Source organism: Panthera uncia (assembly GCF_023721935.1).
Source record: "Panthera uncia isolate 11264 chromosome E2 unlocalized genomic scaffold, Puncia_PCG_1.0 HiC_scaffold_19, whole genome shotgun sequence".
NCBI lineage: Eukaryota > Metazoa > Chordata > Mammalia > Carnivora > Felidae > Panthera > Panthera uncia.
The window spans coordinates 11,796,427-11,814,863 of record NW_026057588.1 but is presented as its reverse complement, the minus strand read 5'-3'; the positions used below and the strand labels follow the sequence as shown (position 1 = coordinate 11,814,863).

General features: G+C 46.5%; 1 protein-coding gene and 1 pseudogene across 3 annotated transcripts; one reads left to right on the top strand and one right to left on the bottom strand.

Moving 5' to 3' along the window:
• Positions 1–332: 332 nt before the first annotated feature.
• ETHE1 (ETHE1 persulfide dioxygenase) lies at positions 333–16,945 on the bottom strand. 3 transcript variants are annotated; one of them, XM_049621705.1, is made up of 7 exons: positions 16,790–16,942; positions 16,269–16,413; positions 16,011–16,159; positions 3,185–3,314; positions 1,202–1,291; positions 684–800; positions 333–518 (listed from the first exon to the last, which is right to left on the bottom strand). In XM_049621705.1, exons 1-7 carry the CDS (start codon positions 16,868–16,870, stop codon positions 466–468), a joined length of 765 nt encoding a protein of 254 aa, XP_049477662.1. In that variant the 5' UTR covers positions 16,871–16,942; the 3' UTR covers positions 333–465. The 3 variants fall into 3 exon arrangements, with proteins under 3 accessions (XP_049477662.1, XP_049477663.1, XP_049477664.1); XM_049621706.1 differs by lacking the exon at positions 684–800 and having other exon boundaries at positions 16,790–16,945; XM_049621707.1 differs by lacking the exons at positions 16,011–16,159; positions 16,790–16,942 and having other exon boundaries at positions 16,269–16,407.
• Positions 2,244–2,356, top strand: LOC125916225 (uncharacterized; annotated as a pseudogene).
• Positions 16,946–18,437: the final 1,492 nt, after the last annotated feature.

Here is an 18,437-nt window from a genome sequence, read left to right as displayed (position 1 = left end):
ATCATGACACCCTATTATTAGTATTATTTCCATCTTACAGATTGAAACTGAGGCCCGGAGAAGTGGAGCACCTTATCCTGGTTCAAACCTGAGTTTGAAGTGGTTCAAACTCAAGACCGTGTTCTAATCCAAGGAGGTGAGAAGCCCTGCCCCAGATACGAGTTTCTGATCTTGTGAGTTGGAAAATTTCCTCCTTCCAGGCACCCTGGATCTTCAGTGACCTTGCTCACCCCCTTGGCCTCTCTAGACCAGACACCTCAGCCCAGAAAACCAACTGGTTCCCCCAGAAAATGGACAGAAATAAGATTCAGAGCAACAACAAAACAAAAAGAAACTTTTTAAATTTTATTTAAGAAGCTCAAGGGCTGGTGAGGGAGGGGAAGAAGAGAGGCTTCGGTGATGGCGCCCCCCTCTGTACCCCACCTAGTGCATTCTTAACGGATATGAGCACCTGACAAAGCCAGGTCAGGAAGGGGGAGTCTGGATCCCACAGCGCATATTAGCTGGAACCGCAATGTCTGAAAGGAAGAAACCAAGGTTAAAACAAAGGGCTCCAGCAGACCCCCTCACGCCCCCCTGGGGACCCAGAAATCCTAGGAGCCCCTCTTCTTTGGGAAACTAGAGTTCTGGCCCTGAGCCCCACCCTCCCTCAGACCCAGCAGTCCCGGCCCCCAAATGCTCACCTATCTGCTGAGGCTTGGGCAAGTTCAGGTTGTCCATGACCTTGACAAATTCCTCACAGCTGAGAGTGAGCCGAGGGTTCAAAGTCCTCTCCTCCTCCACAGTGGACACTGTGAGCCCTAGTGGCCAAGGGAGGGGAAGAATGTCAACCTGGCAAGTGCCTGGGGCTTCCTAGGACTACACTTCCCAGGAGGCTTAGGGTGCATCTCGGGCCTGGGACTAATAGGCTCTTCCCAGAATGTTTCTGAGATCGCTGGCTCTCCTCAAAGGGCACTATGGGAAATGTAGTTTCCCACCTTCCCTAAGCTCTATAAGGAAGTCCCAGGAAAACTCCTGCCCTCCGGAATTCTAGTTGTAGTTTCTCCATCCACACTCGGCACACCTAAGCACTTAATCTTTTTTGGCCAGAGGAATTTCTAGGAATTGTAGTCTCCATGCCCCACAAGGACTACAGCGGTTTGGTACGCCCTCTCAAATGGAAAGTTATGGAAGTCCCATACCTCCCCCAGGAAGCCCTCACCATGGTAATCATGAGCAGGGTAGACCAGACAGTCTCCTGGAAGCGTGAAGATCTTTTCATGGACCGAGTGGTACAAGGTCTTAGCACAGCCTGGGGAGGGAAAGTTCAGAGGAGTGAATCAACAGGACAGGAGCCCTCTAATCCCTTCCTTCAAGAAAAGGGTTGGAGGATAAAATCACATAGCTAAACTGCCCCCCTCATTTCCTGCCAGGACCCCTCTGCCTAGGCACAGAAAGAGAGGAAAGGGCATTCTAGACAGATGGAACAGCATAGGCGAAGAATTGAGGAATGGTGAGAAATTCACCATGGTGGTAAGTTAAGGTTGGGATGAGATCCTGAAGCACCAGGGAGTTGTGCCCTCAGCCTGGGGATGCCAAGAAAAGCTTCAGGGCAGGGAGGCTGGACTAGAAGGTAAGAAACTGAAGACATGAGGCCAAAGAGAATGGTTCCAACAACAACCTCTGAGTCCTCAATTGGGGCGGGGGCAAACCTCTCTAGACCATCATTCCCGCCATTCATGTCAGCCCAATCCTTCAATTTCGTAACTGTGCCGGGAGTGGATAAATGGGAGATGAGGCACCTCGGAAAGAAACAGACAGACACAGACGGAGGCATAAGGAGAGGAAGAGGAAGCAAGAGGCAGCCTGGGGCTCTGGTTACACACTTCCAGCTCAAGGTTGTCCTATCTTTCCTGTCTTTATCAGGGCAGCTAAATCCTCCCAATCTAGTGTCAGCCCCGTAGTCGCAAGCACACGCTGAAGGGCAGGCACACCCAGAGGTACTGAAACTAAACTCCCTTCCCACAGTGAAACTCCTGAATCTAACTGCCCCCCTAGCAGCTGAACTCCTGAATCAAACTCACACCCCTCCCCGCTGCGACACCTCCAGCAGCCAAACTCCTTATGGGGTTTAAAAATATGTCCACAGGGGTGCCTGGCTGGCTCAGTCGGTAGAGCATGTGACTCTTGAGCTTGGGGTTGTGGGTTCAGGTCCCACGTTGGATGTAGAGATTACTTAAAAAAAAAAAAATAAATAAAAAAGGGCTCCCTTGGGCAGTGCATACACTACAATTGGAATGATACAGAAAAGGTTAGCGTGGCCCCTATGCTAGGGTGACATACAAATTCCGTGAAGCATAAATATTAAAATATTATTAAAATAAATAATAAATATATGTCCACAAACTCACTGACACTTTTCTGTTCAAAATGTGATTTTTCCCCTCGCCTTGACTTAGTGGTCTCCACTAAGTGACTTGCAACGAATAAACAGGATATTGCAGAAATGACAGAGGTTAACTTCTGAGACTAGATCATTAAGAAAAAGTTAGGGCTTCGGACTGCTTGCCCGTTGCATCTCTCTGATCACGCCCTCTGGAGGAACCCCGCTGCCAGGTCATGAAGACAAAGCACCCCCATGGAGAGGTCACATGGTGAGAAACTGAGGCCTCCTGCCAACAGTGGGAGCCAGCTTGCCAGCCATGTGAGTGAGGCGCCTTTGGAAGCGGACCCTCCAGCCCCAGTCACGCCTTCAGATGACGGCAGCCCAGGCCCTAGCTTGACTGTGCCCTCCATGAAAGATGCTGAGCCAGAACCACCCAGCTAAGCTACTCCCAGAGTCCTGACTCTCAGAAGTTATGCGAGAGAATGTTAATCATTGTTTTAAGTCATTACACTCTGGGGTCATTTGTTTCACAGCGATAGATAACTAACGCCCCCCTTGAATCTAACTGTCCCTCAATACAGTAAACCACTGCATCTGCCCCCCAAGGGCCATGAATCTAACTCTCCCCGACTCCAGCATCTAAACTTCTTGAATCTAATCCTGACCCCCTAAAACCCCCATTCATTCATTCTTACAACAGGTCCTTAAAACTCTGGTGTCATTCTAACACCCATTCATTCATTCTTACAACAGGTACTTAAAACTCTGGCCCACGCATAACCATCCTACGATCTCAGGCTGGAGAAGGGGGTCTGTGACCTTGCTGGAAGTCCGTCCGCCCACACCCTCGGATGAGCAGGGCATCTCCAGTGAAGGCCATGCTGTGGTCATTCAGGACGAAGGTGACACAGCCTGGGGTGTGGCCGGGGCTGGCCCGGGTCTCCAAGGCCTGGTGGGGAAGGAGAGTACAGACAGTTATCAATAAGCCAAGGACTCTGGTCTGATGGCAAAACTGACCCCAGAAGCACCCATCCCACCTCAGGATCACATCTAGCTAGCATAGTTTTTTGCAAAAAGATTAGGTGTGCCTGGGTGGCTCAGTCAGTTAAGCGCCTGACTCTTGATTTCAGCTCAGGTCATGATCTTGCTGTTCATGGGATCGAGCCAGGCATCGTCTGCCTCTGCACTGACAGCATGGAGCCTGTTGGGTATTCTCTCTCTCCCTCTCTCTCTGCCCCTCCCCCACGCACCTGCTCGCTCGCTCGCTCTCTCTCCCTCAAAATAAATAAATACACATTTAAAAAATTAAATAATAAAATTATGTTATTGAAATGAAATTAAAGATGCTATACACAAATATTTAATGACATGAAAATATGTTAAATATCCGGTAAGTGCTAAAAGCAGATTAAAAAAAAAAAAAAAAACTTGTACAGTGTCATCTTTTAAAAAAAATTTATTCATTCACTCAAAATATATTTTTTTCTTTAGGCTTTTCCTACATTAACAATTTTTAAACAGAAAACATGTCATTTTATAATTAAAAGTAAAACACAAAATTCAGGATAAACTAAAGATGTAAACATTAAAAGAACCATAAGAATTCTAGAGAGAGAAAAAAGAATTCTAGAGGAAAATATATAAGGATATTATGAGTATATAAGAATATATATAAAATCATATAAAGATATATATAATCTTTTTTTTAAAACATGACTTTTTTTTAACATTTATTTATTATTGAGAAACAGAGAGAGACAGAGTATGAGCAGGGAGGGGCAGAGAGAGGGGGAGACACAGAATGAGAAGCAGGCTCCAGGCTCTGAGCTGTCAGCAGAGAGCCCGACGTGGGGCTGGAACTCACGAACCGCGAGATCATGACCTGACCTGAAGTCAGACGCTTAACCGACTGAGCCAGCCAGGCACCCCAGAGATATATATAATCTTATAAATACATAAGGAGATTATACACACACATACACACACACACACATATAAGGAAAAACAGTGACAAGGATGACCACATAGTTTAACTTCATCATAGAAAAGAACAAAATAAGAGTTAAAAGACAAAAAACTCAGACAATATTAGCAGCATGTATAAGAAAGTATTATAAAGTGTGAATAGCCATCATATATAAACAGCTCCTAAGCATCAATAAAAACTCCCAAAAGAAAAATGCACAAAAGAAAAAAAAAAGAGGCAATTATGGAAGAGGAAACAAATAGTCAAAAACCATCTGAAACAATATTTGATCTCCCTTTTTTGGGAGAAAAGGAGGGAGATTTAAATGTTAAAAACCCTCACTTCTCACATATCAGATTGGCAACTGTTAGGGTATCGCTCAGGGTGTTTGAGGCAAGCCCTTTTGTTTCCCGGGACGCGGGTATGACTCCATGTAGCCATTTCAGAGGGCAAGTTTGTAGTGTTTACCAGCATCTCAAATGTGCACTCTTTCTAACCCCTCAAAGTTACTGCTGTTAAGTACTGTTAAGAACTTCCGACACATGTGCAAAAAACGCCCACTCAGGAAAATCCTCATTATCTAAATTCCCACACTCAGTTCAGGGAAGCAACTGTCAGAAAACAATTGTTACCCTAATGATCTAACAACCACTTAGAAGATTAGTTCCCCGCTCACATAGCACCCTTCCCACCAATTAGCATCCTGGTCCAGGTCAGTCTAATCAGCAGATTATAGAAGGGCACCATGTGCAGACCCTGTGTCCACACCCAGCACCCATTCTGCCCTTCCCCACTCACAGGTCTCCAGTTTGGCTCGGGGCATCCGTGTGCCCAGCCAACCACTTCCTTAGCTTCCATGGTAGCTTGGGTGGCTTCTGACACGGTTCTCTGGCCACCAAGATCTCCGTAAATGTCTGAGAACGTCTGAGAAAGCTTTTCCCTTCCTGATACAAGAGTTTGCCACCTCTCCTTCCCACTTCATCTGGTTCTGGACAAAGGTGTGATGGCTGCAGCTGCAGCAACCACCTTGCAACCATGAAAAAGAATCCCCAAAATGATAGCGCTGCTTAATCGGACCATGACTGCCTTCTTCCAGACTCTATTACAGGAGAACATTGAACATCCGATTATTTAAGCCACTGTATGGTTTTTTTAAGTCATGTATTGGTTTTTCAGCCAAACACCTTCCTAGCTCATATATAATAGGATAGATGCGCAATGCCAAACAAATGCAAAGCAAAATCACAGACCTTGCAAAAGCTTGTGGGAAAAATCGCAGGCATCCTGCACCAAATTAACACCTTTTGGTGGCAGCAAAGGGATGATCTTTCACTTTTTATTTGGTCTGTTTCTGTATTCTCTGAATTTTTCTTTCTCAGGAGCCTTTATTTCATTTTATTTTTATTTAAATCCAAGTTAGTTAACATATAGTGTGACAGTGGTTTCAGGAATAGAATTTACTGATTTATCACTTACATAGAACACCCAGTGCTCATCCCAACAAGTGTCCTCCTTAATGCCCCTTGCCCATTTAGCCCACCCCCCACCCAACACCCCGCCAGCAGCCCTCAGTTTGTTCTCTGTGTTTAAGGGTCTCTTATCACCTGTCTCCCTCTCTGTTTTTATCTAATTTTTCCTTCCTTTCCCTTGTGTTCATCTGTTTTGTGTCTTAAAGTCCTCAAATGAGTGAAGTCATATGATTTCTGTTTTTCTCTGACTAATTTTACTTAGCATAATACCCTCCAGTTCTATCTAGTGTTGCAAATGGCAAGATTTCCTTCTTTTTGATTGCTGAGTAATACTCCATTGTATATATAGACCACATCTTCTTTATCCATTCATCCATCAATGGACATTTGGGCTCTTTCCATACTTTGGCTATTGTCGATAGTGCTGCTATAAACATGGGGGTGCATGTGCCCCTTCAAAACAGCATCCCTGTACCCCGCGGATAAATGCCTAGTCGTGCAATTGCTGGGTCGTAGGGTAGTTCCATTTTTAGTTTTTTGAGGAACCTCCATACTGTTTTCCAGAGTGGCTGCACCAGCTTGCATTCCCACCAGCAGTGCAAAAGTGTTCCCCTTTCTCCACATCCTCGCCAACATCTGTCGTTGCCTGAGTTGTTAATGTTCGCCATTCTGACAGGTGTAAGGAGGTATCTCATTGTGGTTTTGATTTGTATTTCCCTGATGATGAGTGACGTGGAGCATCTTCTCATGTGGTGGTTGGCCGGCTGGATGTCTTCTTTGGAGAAGTGTCTATTCATCTCTTTTGCCCATTTCTTCACCGATTATGTGTTTTTTGGGTATTGAGTTTGATAAGTTCTTTATAGATTTTGGATACTAACCCTGTATCTCTGAATTTTTTTTTAAAACAAAAGACATGGGTGTCTTTCAAACTAAATGTTGTGATGGATGATCAGGAGTAGTGTTCAAAGTAGTTAATCACAGTTGTAGCAATGGGTATTGACCAATCAGAAGGACATCAGCCATGAACAACCAGTACAGTTAGAAACTATCTATATGGTCTATATGGTACGGTGAAAGTATATATATGGTATATGTAATTGTGTATGTGTATAAATTGGACAAGATTTTAATATCGATTGAGCAAAATCCTGCTTGCCACGTAGATCAAGATTCCTTAGGCCCTTGGTGATGGAATCTGTGTCGCAAGTGGCTTGGCTAGTGAGCAGGATCCCTGGCCGTTCCCTTCTCTGGAATATCTAGAATCCGTCCTCCACCACCATGTACCTCCCACCGTCCCACCCATCTTGGGCCTCATCCTCTCCTGCTCGGAACAACCACCAGCATCCTCCCTGGCCCGCCAGCCTCCATCCGTCTCCCGCATGACCCTGAAGGGGGTTTCTATTGCCCAGATTCAAACCTGCTCCTCTCTGCTCAAGACTCTTCCTTGGCTCCCACTGTCCCCAGGGCAGAGTTCTGGGTCCTCGGACTAACTTTTGAAATGCCCCTGCTCTGGTGCCTGTCCACCTTCACAGCCCAGTGTCCTATAACATCCTCCATTTCTCAACACGCCCAGCTACTCTGAAACCCAGGGTCATTTCCAGAAAGCACCAGGTTTTTCCACACCTCTTGCCCATGCAATTCTCTCTGCTAGGTACACCCTTCCCTCTTCACCCATTAGTCAGATCGACTCATTTCCAAGAGCCCTGACATTGACTGACCCCTTCTCCTGTGCCGGGCTCTCTTCTAAGTGTTCAACTCGACTGAACTCACTCAGTCCACACACACCCTTATGACGTAGGTACCGTTCCTGTGCCCATTCTGCAGATGAGGAAACTGAGGCACAGGATGAGAATAAGAACGTGCCAACTATAACCATATACTAGAATATGAACGAATCTCACGGATAAGACAAAAGCAAATAAAATGCACTAGACACAGAAGAGCAGAAAGGTGTGGAATGGAATAGGATGGATGGGGCAAGGAGGGGGATAGGATAAAGTGAGAAATCTCAGGGTGCCCATTACACAGTACAGGGAAGTGGTATTTCATGAAGTGGAGGTTTCATTGGCGAATCCAGAAGGAAAACATCCCATCTCATGGCAAAGGTGCACGGACCAGTGGTCAAGAACAGTTTCCTGAGCCAGGTGACATGGGTTCTAAATTTGGCTCAGCTATTACTAGCTGTGTGTCCTTGCACAAGTCACTTCACCTCTCTGGGCTTCTCTACTCATTTGTAAAATGGGGATAATAATTGTCCCCACCCCATAGGGCTATTACAAGGATCAAATTATTTTGTATCTGTAAAGCACTTAGAAAAATGCCCAGCACACAATATTCGCTGTATAATAAAAGTAACATAATCATGATGATGTTTTAAAATTTGTAAAAACACTGATCTACTGGAACCACAAGGCCTCCTGGGTTCAAATCCCCGCTTGGCCACTTTCTCAGTGTAATTTTGGGGCAAGTCACTTCCCCTCTTTAAAAGGGGGAAAATATTTCCTTCTCTGTAAAATGGGGAGAATATTTCTGATCTCACTATGTGGTTATGAAGGTTGAGATCTGTTTGTCAGAGAAGAAACAGCAAAGGCCCAAGGGCCAGATTCAGCCATAGAAGTGTTTTGTTTGGACTGCTCAGGAGTTATGAGAAGTCTGCATTTGTAGTCTATCCTTAAGGAGTAGAAGATTTCGGGGGTGTCTGCTGGCCCAGTTAGTTGAGCATCCCACTCTTGATTTCGGCTCAGGTCATGATCTCAAGGTCATGAGATGGAGCCCTGCATTGGGCTCTGTCAAGCTCCACGCTGACAGCACGGAACCTGCTTAACATTCTCTCTTGGGGCGCCTGGGTGGCTCAGCAGGTTAAGCATCAACTTTGGCTCAAGTCACGATCTCATGGGTGGTGAGTTCAAGCCCCATGTCTGTGCTGACAGCTCGGAGCCCGGGGGCTGCTTCGGATTCTGTGTCTCCCTCTCTCTCTGCCCCTCCCCAGCTCACACACACTTGCGTGCTCTCTCTCTCTCTCAAAAAAAAAAAAAAAAAGTGGAAGATTTCTGAAGAACGTATATTTGCAGCTTCTATTAAAAAAAGAGAGAGAAGGCTTGGCAGTAGACAGACTACATTCCTAAACATGCATAATCAACTCGAATTGTGCAGTGGGTGTCCCGCCTCATACACAGAACACACACCCTAACATTTGCCACAGGCCCCACCACTCCCTGCTGCCTGCAGCAATGTTTGATTATGAAAATCCTTCCAGACAAAAGCTGAGGAAATGCACTTACAGACCTCAGCACAGTGTGTGGCAAGAAGCAAACCCACAATGCTTGTTAACTATTGTTAAATTCTCATTATTACCACTAACCGATATCAAAATATATACCATCTATTCCAGTTGCCAGCAAAGAAGAAGAAGTTGAATGACACCACGAGCAAACAACCGGACGCACCCAGCACGTGGAACGTTCTACAAGACAACAGGCCGGGGGGCGCCTGGGTGGCGCAGTCGGTTAAGCATCCGACTTCAGCCAGGTCACGATCTCGCGGTCCGTGAGTTCGAGCCCCGCGTCAGGCTCTGGGCTGATGGCTCGGAGCCTGGAGCCTGTTTCCGATTCTGTGTCTCCCTCTCTCTCTGCCCCTCCCCCATTCATGCTCTGTCTCTCTCTGTCCCAAAAATAAATAAAAAATGTTGAAAAAAAAAAATTAAAAAAAAAAAGACAACAGGCCGGAAACTTCAGAAGTCAATGTCATGGTGCAGAAAGGGTATGAAACTATTGTAGAATTATTTGTTGTAGCTTTAAAAAAACGTTTATTTATCTAGAGAGAGAGTGAGAGGAGAAGGGGCAGAGAGAGGGAGAAAGACCAAGCAGGCCCCACGCTCATCACAGAGCCCAACATGGGACTTAAATCCCACACCCATGAGGTCATGACCTGGGCAGAACTCAAGAGTCGACGCTTAACCAACTGAGCCACCCAGGTGGCCGTAAAGTGTTCGAGATTTACATGAACCTCGTTGGGTCCTGGTTCCTAAAAACAGCCTTAAAAATGATTCATGGCTTGGATTTAAGAATGATTTCAGAATTATTGTATATTTTCTGTGACAAAGATTTTGTAAAAGAATTGTTCTCAAAGTGTGGTCAAGGGAACCTTGAGGGTCTGCGAGGTGAAAACTATTTTCACGAGAGTAGGAAGACTTCTTCCACCCTTCTTACTGTCATTCTCCCATCAGAGTTCGGTGGTGTTTTCTAGAAGCTCCGTGGCTGGTGATGACGTCACTGCTCTGACGGCTGATGGGAGTACTTGGATATTCTTGTGTTAAAAAAAAAAGTCTCAGTTTTAACTTCTAATGCGGTAAATTTTGTTGGATCTCTGAATAGGTATGTTTTATTTATTTTTTATTCAGGGGCGCCATTCAGACCCTCTGCCTCCCTCTCTCAAAAAAAAAAATAAATAAAAATTAAAAAAAAAAGTTGTGGGGGTAAGCACCTAATATCTTGACCTCACGCAGGTCACCTGTTCTTGAAACTGGATAATCTCAGCGGCAGAATATTCTGCAGGGATTCCATAGGCCTGCCTAACCGCACATTCTTTCACATTTCTTCTTCCCATCCACGGTGCTGCAAATACGTGACACTTTTCAGCAGGTGCTCCTTCCCGGGGGGCTACCCGCTGCAGGGGTAGCTTCTCAAACTCGGTCCCATCCCCTGAACCAACAGGAAAGAGACCCGCCCCGCAAGCTCACTCGCCTCGCAGTTCCCACGGCCCACACTGCCCCCTGGTGGCAGGCGAACTCTTGCCTCCTATTCCATTTGGTCCCCAGGTTCATGCCACGACTCCTTTATTCAAAAGCACTTCATCTTGGGGGCTCCTGGGTGGCTCAATGGGTTAGGCATCTGACTCCTGATTTTGGTTCAGGCCATGATCTCATGGTTTGTGAGTTCGAGTCCCGCCATCTGTGAGCGCAGAGCCTGCTTGGGATTCTCTCTCAAAATAAATAAGTAAACTTAAACAAAGCAAAACAAAACCCTTAATCTTGATATAACCAACCACTATTTCTGTGCACTCTGAACTCAAAAACCCAAAATGTCTTTTCCCACTGCAGCTAAATACTCTGAACCTCCATCAGCCTTCCTTTCCTTTGTGAAAGAAAACGACATTAGTTGTGATGTTCAGAGGACAGTGTACAGATATCTACAACTTGACGATGAGTCAAAAATTAAGACAGGTGATGGATGGACCCGACGTACACGGTCAATTTTTCTTTCAACTTTTCTGTATGCTTGCCATTTTTCATAAAATGTTGGGAGGGTTCCCCAATTCAAATAGTTCCAAATAGAAGGAAGCACTGAAATCCTCATTTGGACTACAAGAGGACCACCTGGGAGCTTTTATTTTATTTTTCTTAATATTTTATTTTTAAGTCATCTCTACACCCAACGTGGGGCTTGGACTTAACCTCGAGATCAAGAGTCACAAGCTCTGCTGACTGAGCCAGCCAGGCACCCCACCTGTGAGCTTTTAAAATATACTGGTTCCCTGTGTTCACCCCTAACAATTAAATCAGAATCTCTAAAGTGGGATCTGGGGGATCAGTATCTGGCAATGCTCTAAATTAACATACTAAACAAAACAAGACTAACTTTCTGAATCTGCCACTCCTCGTGGGAGCTGAAATGTTCACATCTCATTGCTCATTAAAACAGAAATTTATTTCTGCAGTGAAATCATCCAAATCTGGCCCACTGTGAATGCAAATATACAACCAGCTCAAAAAAAACTGGCAATTTCTACTCAAGTTAAGCGTATGTCAGTCCTATGACCCAGAAAGTCCATTCCTTGGAATTGAGAATAGTGTCCACCAAGAGATCTGTATAAGGACCCCTCACAGTCGCATTAGTTCATAATAGCCAAAAACTGGAATCAACCAGCAAAAGGAAAATGGATAGACTGCCATAAATTCATATAGTGAAATGCACTACATCAGGGGTTGGCAAACTATGGCTGCTGCACCAAATTTGGCCTGTCACCTGTTTTTGTATGGCGTGAGGGCTAAGAATGGTTTTTACACTTTTTTCATGGTTGGAAAAATAAATAAAAATGGGAGTGGTATTTCATAATACATGAGAATGCCGAAATGAAAATTTCGGAGGCCATAAATAAAGTTTTATTGGAGCACAGCCATGCTTATTCATTTATGCATTGTCTACGACTGCTTTCACACCAACACAACTGAGTGGTTACAACAGAGACCATATGGCCTGCAGAACCGAAAACAGTTACTGTCTGGTCCTTTACAGAAGAAGTTTGCCAATCTCTGCTATATAGCAACAGAAGGAAAGGACTACAACTATATACAACATTGTGTGGAGTAAAAGAAGCCAGGCACAAAAGAACACACATTGTATGACTCCTGTTGACAAGGTCCAGAACACGTAGAACTAATCTGTGATTAAATAAGTCAGAAGAGGGGCGCCTGCTGGCTCAGTCAGTAAAGCATGTGATTCTTGATTTCAGGGTAGTGAGTTCAAGTCCCACATTAGGCATGCAACCAAGAAAGGAAGGAAGGAAGGAAGGAAGGAAGGAAGGAAGGAAGGAAGGAGGGAAGGGAGGGAGGGAGGGAGGGAGGGAGGGAGGAAGGAAGGAAGGAAGGAAGGAAGGAAGGAAGGAAGGAAGGAAGGAAGAAGGAGCTTAAAAGTCCTTCTCTGGGAATGCAAGCTGGTGCAGCCACTCTGGAAAACAGTATGGAGGTTCCTCAAAAAACTAAAAATAGAACTACCCTACGACCCAGCAATTGCACGACTAGGCATTTATCCAAAGGATACAGGTGTGCTATTTCGAAGGGACACACGCACCCCCATGTTTATAGCAGCACCATCAACAATAGCCAAAGTATGGGAAGAGCCCAAATGTCCATCGATGGATGAACAGATAAAGAAGATGTCGTATATGTGTGTGTGTGTGTGTGTGTGTGTGTGTGTGTGTGTGTATACACAATGGAATATTACTCGGCAATCAAAAAGAATGAAATCTTGCCATTTGCAACTACGTGGATGGAACTGGAAGGTATTATGCTAAGTGAAATTAGTCAGTCAGAGAAAAACACAAATCATATGACTTCACTCATATGAGGACTTTAAGAGACAAAACAGATGAACACAGGGAAGGGAAACAAAAATAATATAAAAACAGGGAGGGGGACCAAATAGAAAAGACTCCTAAATATGGAGAACAAATTGAGGGTTACGGGAGGGGTTGTGGGAAGGGGGATGGGCTAAATGGGTAAGAGGCACTAAGGAATCTACTCCCGAAATCAATGTTTCACTATATGCTAATTAATTTGGATGTAAATTTTAAAAAATAAAAAATAAAATTAAAAAAATTCATCAAAAAAAAAGTCCTTCTCATAAGGGAAAGAAAATTAGAAATAAAAAAATAAGTAAGAAGAATGGTGTTTTGATGGGGGTGTCAATGGCCAGGGAGAAAGACAAGGAAAACTTCTGGGGTGATAGGTATGTTCTGTATCTGGATCTTAGCAATGGATGCTCAAGTGTAAATATATGTAGGAATTTACAGGGTGCCCGGGTGGCTCAGTCGGTTTAGCATCAGACTTTGGCTCAGGTCTTGATTTCATGGTTCATGAGTTCGAGCCCTGCATTGGTCTCTCTGCTGTCAGCACAGAACCTGCTTCATATCCTCTGTCTCCCTCTCTCTCTGCCCCTCCCCATCTCATGCTCTGTCTCTCTCTGTCTCAGAAATAAATAAATATTAAAAAAAAATTTTTAATAAACAAATAAATAAATAAAACGGGGGGAAGAAAATGAGGGAGGAAAAAAATGTGGCCATCGCTAAAGGTATCTAAAGAACACAAATGAAAACCACACAGAACACTGAATAATCATAAAGACAGGTACTGGCAAGGGTTGGCAAGGATGCCCAGAAACTAGCACTTTCATTCGCTGCTGGTGGGAACATAAAATGGTGCAGCCACTTTGGATATCGGTCAGTCAGGTCCTCAAAGTATTAAATATATAGAGTGATTATTGATTTAGCAATTCCATCCTAGGTGTGTGTGTATATATATATATATATATATATATATATATATATGCAAAAAGAAATGAAAATGGAGGGACACACAAAAACTCGTACATGAGTATTTTAGCAGCATCATTTATCATAGCCAAAAAGTGGAAAGAGCTAAAATGTCTATTGGCTGATGGATGAATGAATGAGGTTTATTCACACAATGGAAGAGTACTCAGCCATAAAAAAGAATGAAATGCTGATAGGTGCTACAATACAGGTGAACCTTGAAAATGTAGGGTCAGCAACAAAAGCGCGTCAAAAAAGGCCATATAACACATGATTCCGTCTCTATGAAATACCCAGAATACACAAGCCTGTAGAAACACAAAGGAGATTAATGGTTGCCTAAGGCTGTAGGGGCAAGAGGGGAGGGGGCTGGGGTGACAATCAGGGGGAGTGGGATTTCTTTTGGAAGTGACAAAAATATTCTAAAATTAATTGTGGTGACGGATGGACTCAACTCTGAATATACTAAGAAGTGTAAAGTTCCAATGGATGAATTGGACGGTTTGTGAATTATACCAATTAAGTTGTTCAAAAAAACAGACACAGGGGCGCCTGGGTGGCTCAGTCGGTTACGCATCCGACTTCAGCTCAGGTCATGATCTCGCAGTCCGTGAGTTTGAGCCCCACGTCAGGCTCTGTGTTGACAATTCAGAGCCTGGAGACTGTTTCAGATTCTGTGTCTCCCTCTCTCTCTGCCCCTCCCCTGTTCATGCTCTGTCTCTCTCTGTCTCAAAAATAAATAAACGTTAAAAAAAAAAATTAAAAAAAAAAAAACAAAAACAGACACAGAAGGGGCACCTGGGTGGCTAGTTCAGTTAAGCATCCAACTCTTGACTTGGGCTCGGGTCATGATCTCAGCGTTCCTGGGTCTGAGCCCTACATCGGGCTCTGCGCGGACGGTGTGGCTCCTGCTTGGGATTCTCTCTCTCTCCCTCTCTCTCTCTGCCCCTCCCCTCTCTTAAAATAAATAAATAAACTTAAAAAAAAAAAAAGACACTGAAGCTAAATTCGCCACAGCTAAACCCTTCAACATGCATGCATGCATTCATTCAGTCAGTCAGTCTAACAAAGGGCTCATCTTGACACAAAATCCCAACAGTTTTTCACTCTTCTAAGCCTTCTCAACTCAAGAAGTGCTTGCTAATACCTGACAATTACGTGCAGTGTATGTAAAAGTACAGTGCATTTTTTTTTACCCGCTTCCAGAAGAGGACTTGAAATGAAGAGGCCACATCCATGTAGCTAAGCCCTCTGATCCCACACACAGCCCTCATTTCCTCTAAATGTTCTGACTCATATAAACTATCCCCATTTAGCAAAACCCTCTAACCTGGAGGCCAAGACTTCATCCTATCCCTTGACCATTCTGTCCCCAAAGTCAGCCAGACTCTCCGTATCTTTAGCCAGTCTGATCAGAAAAACAAAAGCTTTGTTAGGTGTTTCTCCTCCCCCAGCCCCCCCTCCACCTCTATCTATTGCTCTGGGTTGAAATTCTGGCTGGAAATCTGCTGACTAGGCCTGTGACAGTGAAAAAGAGGTAGGAACCTTCAGACCCTTCCTGTGTGAAGCAACAGCCATGCCAAGGGTGAGACAAGCTGGCACGTGGCGGGGGGAGGGGGGAGGTGGGTGGGGGAGATATTTAAGGAGGTGGTGGCTTGAAGGTGCCCACCCTGCCCTTGCCTGGCCCTGAGGGCGGACACCTCCTTAAATGTTGTGCCCTAGGCGCCTCGATGGCCTCACCCTGATCCTGGCTCTGGGCAAGGATCTTGCGGCTCTAGAAGACAGTGCTGGGTCTCTCCCTCAGCCCCGGCTTCAGAATTTTAGCCCTCGATCAACTTTTATGGAGATGCCAGGCCAAAAGAGCTGCTCCAAGGTGGTAGGAAACTCCACAAATGTTGTTGACTCAAGGGGCCTGGCCAAAGACACACCTGCCCAGCCTCTTGCCCCAGTGCCCCACCTGCGTTTATGGCGCCCTCCTCCCAGAGACAAATTCAGGGATCAGAAATCCAGGCCAGAGGCCCCTCCTACCCCAGGATTCAGGAGCCCAAGCCCCCAGCCCCCTCTTCCCTTAGGTCCAAGAAGTCCAGGCCACCACCCTCTCGGGACCCAGGATCCAACTCACGAAGCGCCCGAAGTGGATGGAGTCCCCATCCTCAATGTGCAAGTCAGCCTGGGCCCCGCTAAGGCGGGAGATGACAGACTGGCAGCCGGGGAGTAGGGACCGGAGCAGCCCTGAGCCCGTAATGTGATCCGCGTGGCAGTGGGTATTCACTGGGGGAGAAAGGAGGGCCAGGTCCAGGAGGGCACAGAGGAGGACGCAGGCTTCCCAGCCCCCAACGCCCTCCTCCCTCAGACCCAGGAGTTCGGTCTCCAGACTGACCAGCATACAGCAGCCGCAGCCCCAGTTCCTTGACCAGCTGGGCATCCCGAGGCGCTGTCTCCAGAACCGGGTCGATCAGAATGGCCTCACGGGACTCTCTGTCACCCAACAGGTACGTGTAGGTGCAGCTCTTGGGCTCAAACATCTGGGAAGGGGGCGTGGGACAGGTGAGAGCGCGGAACCAGACTTCCACTCACTGGGGACCCAGGACTCCGAGCCTCGATTCGATTCTCTTCCTAAGATCCAGAAGCAGAAACCCTTCTTTCCCCTCGGCGTCGGGAGTCTGGGGCCCCTGCACCTTACTCCATCTGAACCAATGAGTCCCAACTTTCCAATACCCCCCCCACACACACACTCCCCCGCCAAATCAGGGTCTCCAGCAGCCTCTTCCGTCTAGGACTCAGGAGTCCGGCCCCAAGCCCCGGGGATCCCAGATCTCCTCCCTTTCAAGGAACCCGGAGTCCCGCCCCTGCCGCCGCCCAGCGCCCAGTAGTCCCGTTGCGGGTCCAGCGTCCTCGCACCTGCCGTAGGAGGATGGGGACTCCAGACCCGCTGCACTGGCTGAGCTGCCGCCCGGCGAACCTCAGTGTAGCCCCCGCCATCGCGCTCGCGGCCGGGTGGGACCGAGCTGAGGCGCAGCGCCGGCGGAAGCCGGGTGCCCACTGGCTGACCTGGGCGGGGAGGGGCGGGGCGCGGCGCGGCGCGGGCGGGGCGGGGCGGGGGCGGGGCCGTCTTAAAGGGGCCGCGCCCGCGGCCGCTAGGGTGGGGGTGGGGGTCCAGTCTGGCGAAGAGACTTCAGAGACCTAGAAGACGGTGAAACAGAGAAACGGCGAACGGGGATACACTCAAAAGGCGAGGGAGAGACGTTGGGAGAAGCACGGACAGAGAGAGAAATGAAAACCCAACAGGAGGCCCCAATACACTGATAGCGGGACTCCTTGTGTATTTCCGGTGGTTTTTCTCAGGAGAGAAACAGGCAGACAGAAAAGCTCAAAGTCAAGGAGAGAATTTTGCACATTTATTCCTCACTTGGGGTCTCCTGTGTGCCTGGCCCAAGCTGGGAGAAGCTGGGGACCTGGAGGTGAGCCCTGTCCGGTCGGTGAGGAGAATGGTGCAGACATCAGGGCTGAAACAAAAGAAGGTTCAGGGATTGCCAGGAGCTCAGGGGAAGGAGGAAACAGGAAAGCAGGGATCCTCAAGCACTCTTTACTGTGAGGTTCCCCCCAAATAAGACCTCTTCACTCTGGGGCCCATTCTTGCTGTTTCTGCTGGATTGCTAGACTGTTCACCAGTCCCTTGAAGGCATGCACACCTTCTGGGTCAGCTGTGAGAAGCCCTAAGAGGTAGAAACCTGGGCATACCCCTTCTCAACTGTGCGACCTTGGGCTCAAAACTTACCGTCTTCTGGGCTTCATTCAGTATAAGTATACTCATCTGTAAAATGAGGTTGAAAAGAGCTCCTCCCTTATTGTGAAGATCTAATAAGTTCAGACATGTAAAGAGTCTGGGAGAGCGCCTGGCACAGAACAAAACTATTATTGTGATTTCATCACCATCCTCAACTCCTTCCAATTCATCACTAGGCCCTGTTTTAAACTTTTTTATGTTTATTTATTTTTGAGACAGAGACAGAGACAGAGACAAGACAGAGTGCGAGTGGGGGGAGGGGCAGAGAGAGAGGGAGACAGAATCTGGAGCAGCTCCAGGCTCTGAGCTGTCAGCACAGAGCCTGATGCGGGGCTCAGACGCATGAACCATCAGATCATGTGATCTGAGCCTAAGTCGGACGCTTAACCAACTGAGCCACCCAGGTACACCTATCTAGGCTCTGTTAAGTTAACCTCTCCAATCAGGCCACTTCTCCACCATCAGGCCCTCAGCCCCAGTCAAGAGGCAGCAAGGCATAAATGCAAATTACGTGGGTTCCAGGGCCTGGCTGCAGGAGTTTAAATCCTGACCCTGACCCTGTGTGACCTTGAATAAGTGACCTCCCTCCTTGTGCCTCATTTTCCTTTTTCTGTACACTGGGGATAATAGTATCGCCTCCTCTTAAAAACTTGCTGTCAGGATGAGATGAAAGAACGTATACCAAGCACTCACGATAGTTTCAGGTATATAAGAAGTGCTAACTAAATGCTGGTAGTTAATATTATAATTAATATATAGCAG

What these genes read in the sequence shown, in the direction of transcription:
- ETHE1 (XM_049621705.1), bottom strand. Translation starts at nt 16,870, where the DNA reads ATGGCGGGGGCTACACTGAGGTTCGCCGGGCGGCAGCTCAGCCAGTGC. An exon ending in GCGGACGGACTTCCAGCAAG is followed by an intron (nt 1,292 to 3,184) that starts GTCACAGACCCC and finishes TTCCCTCCCCAG; the next exon opens with GCTGTGCTAAGACCTTGTAC. An exon ending in GCCCAAGCCTCAGCAGATAG is followed by an intron (nt 519 to 683) that starts GTGAGCATTTGG and finishes TCTTCCTTTCAG; the next exon opens with ACATTGCGGTTCCAGCTAAT.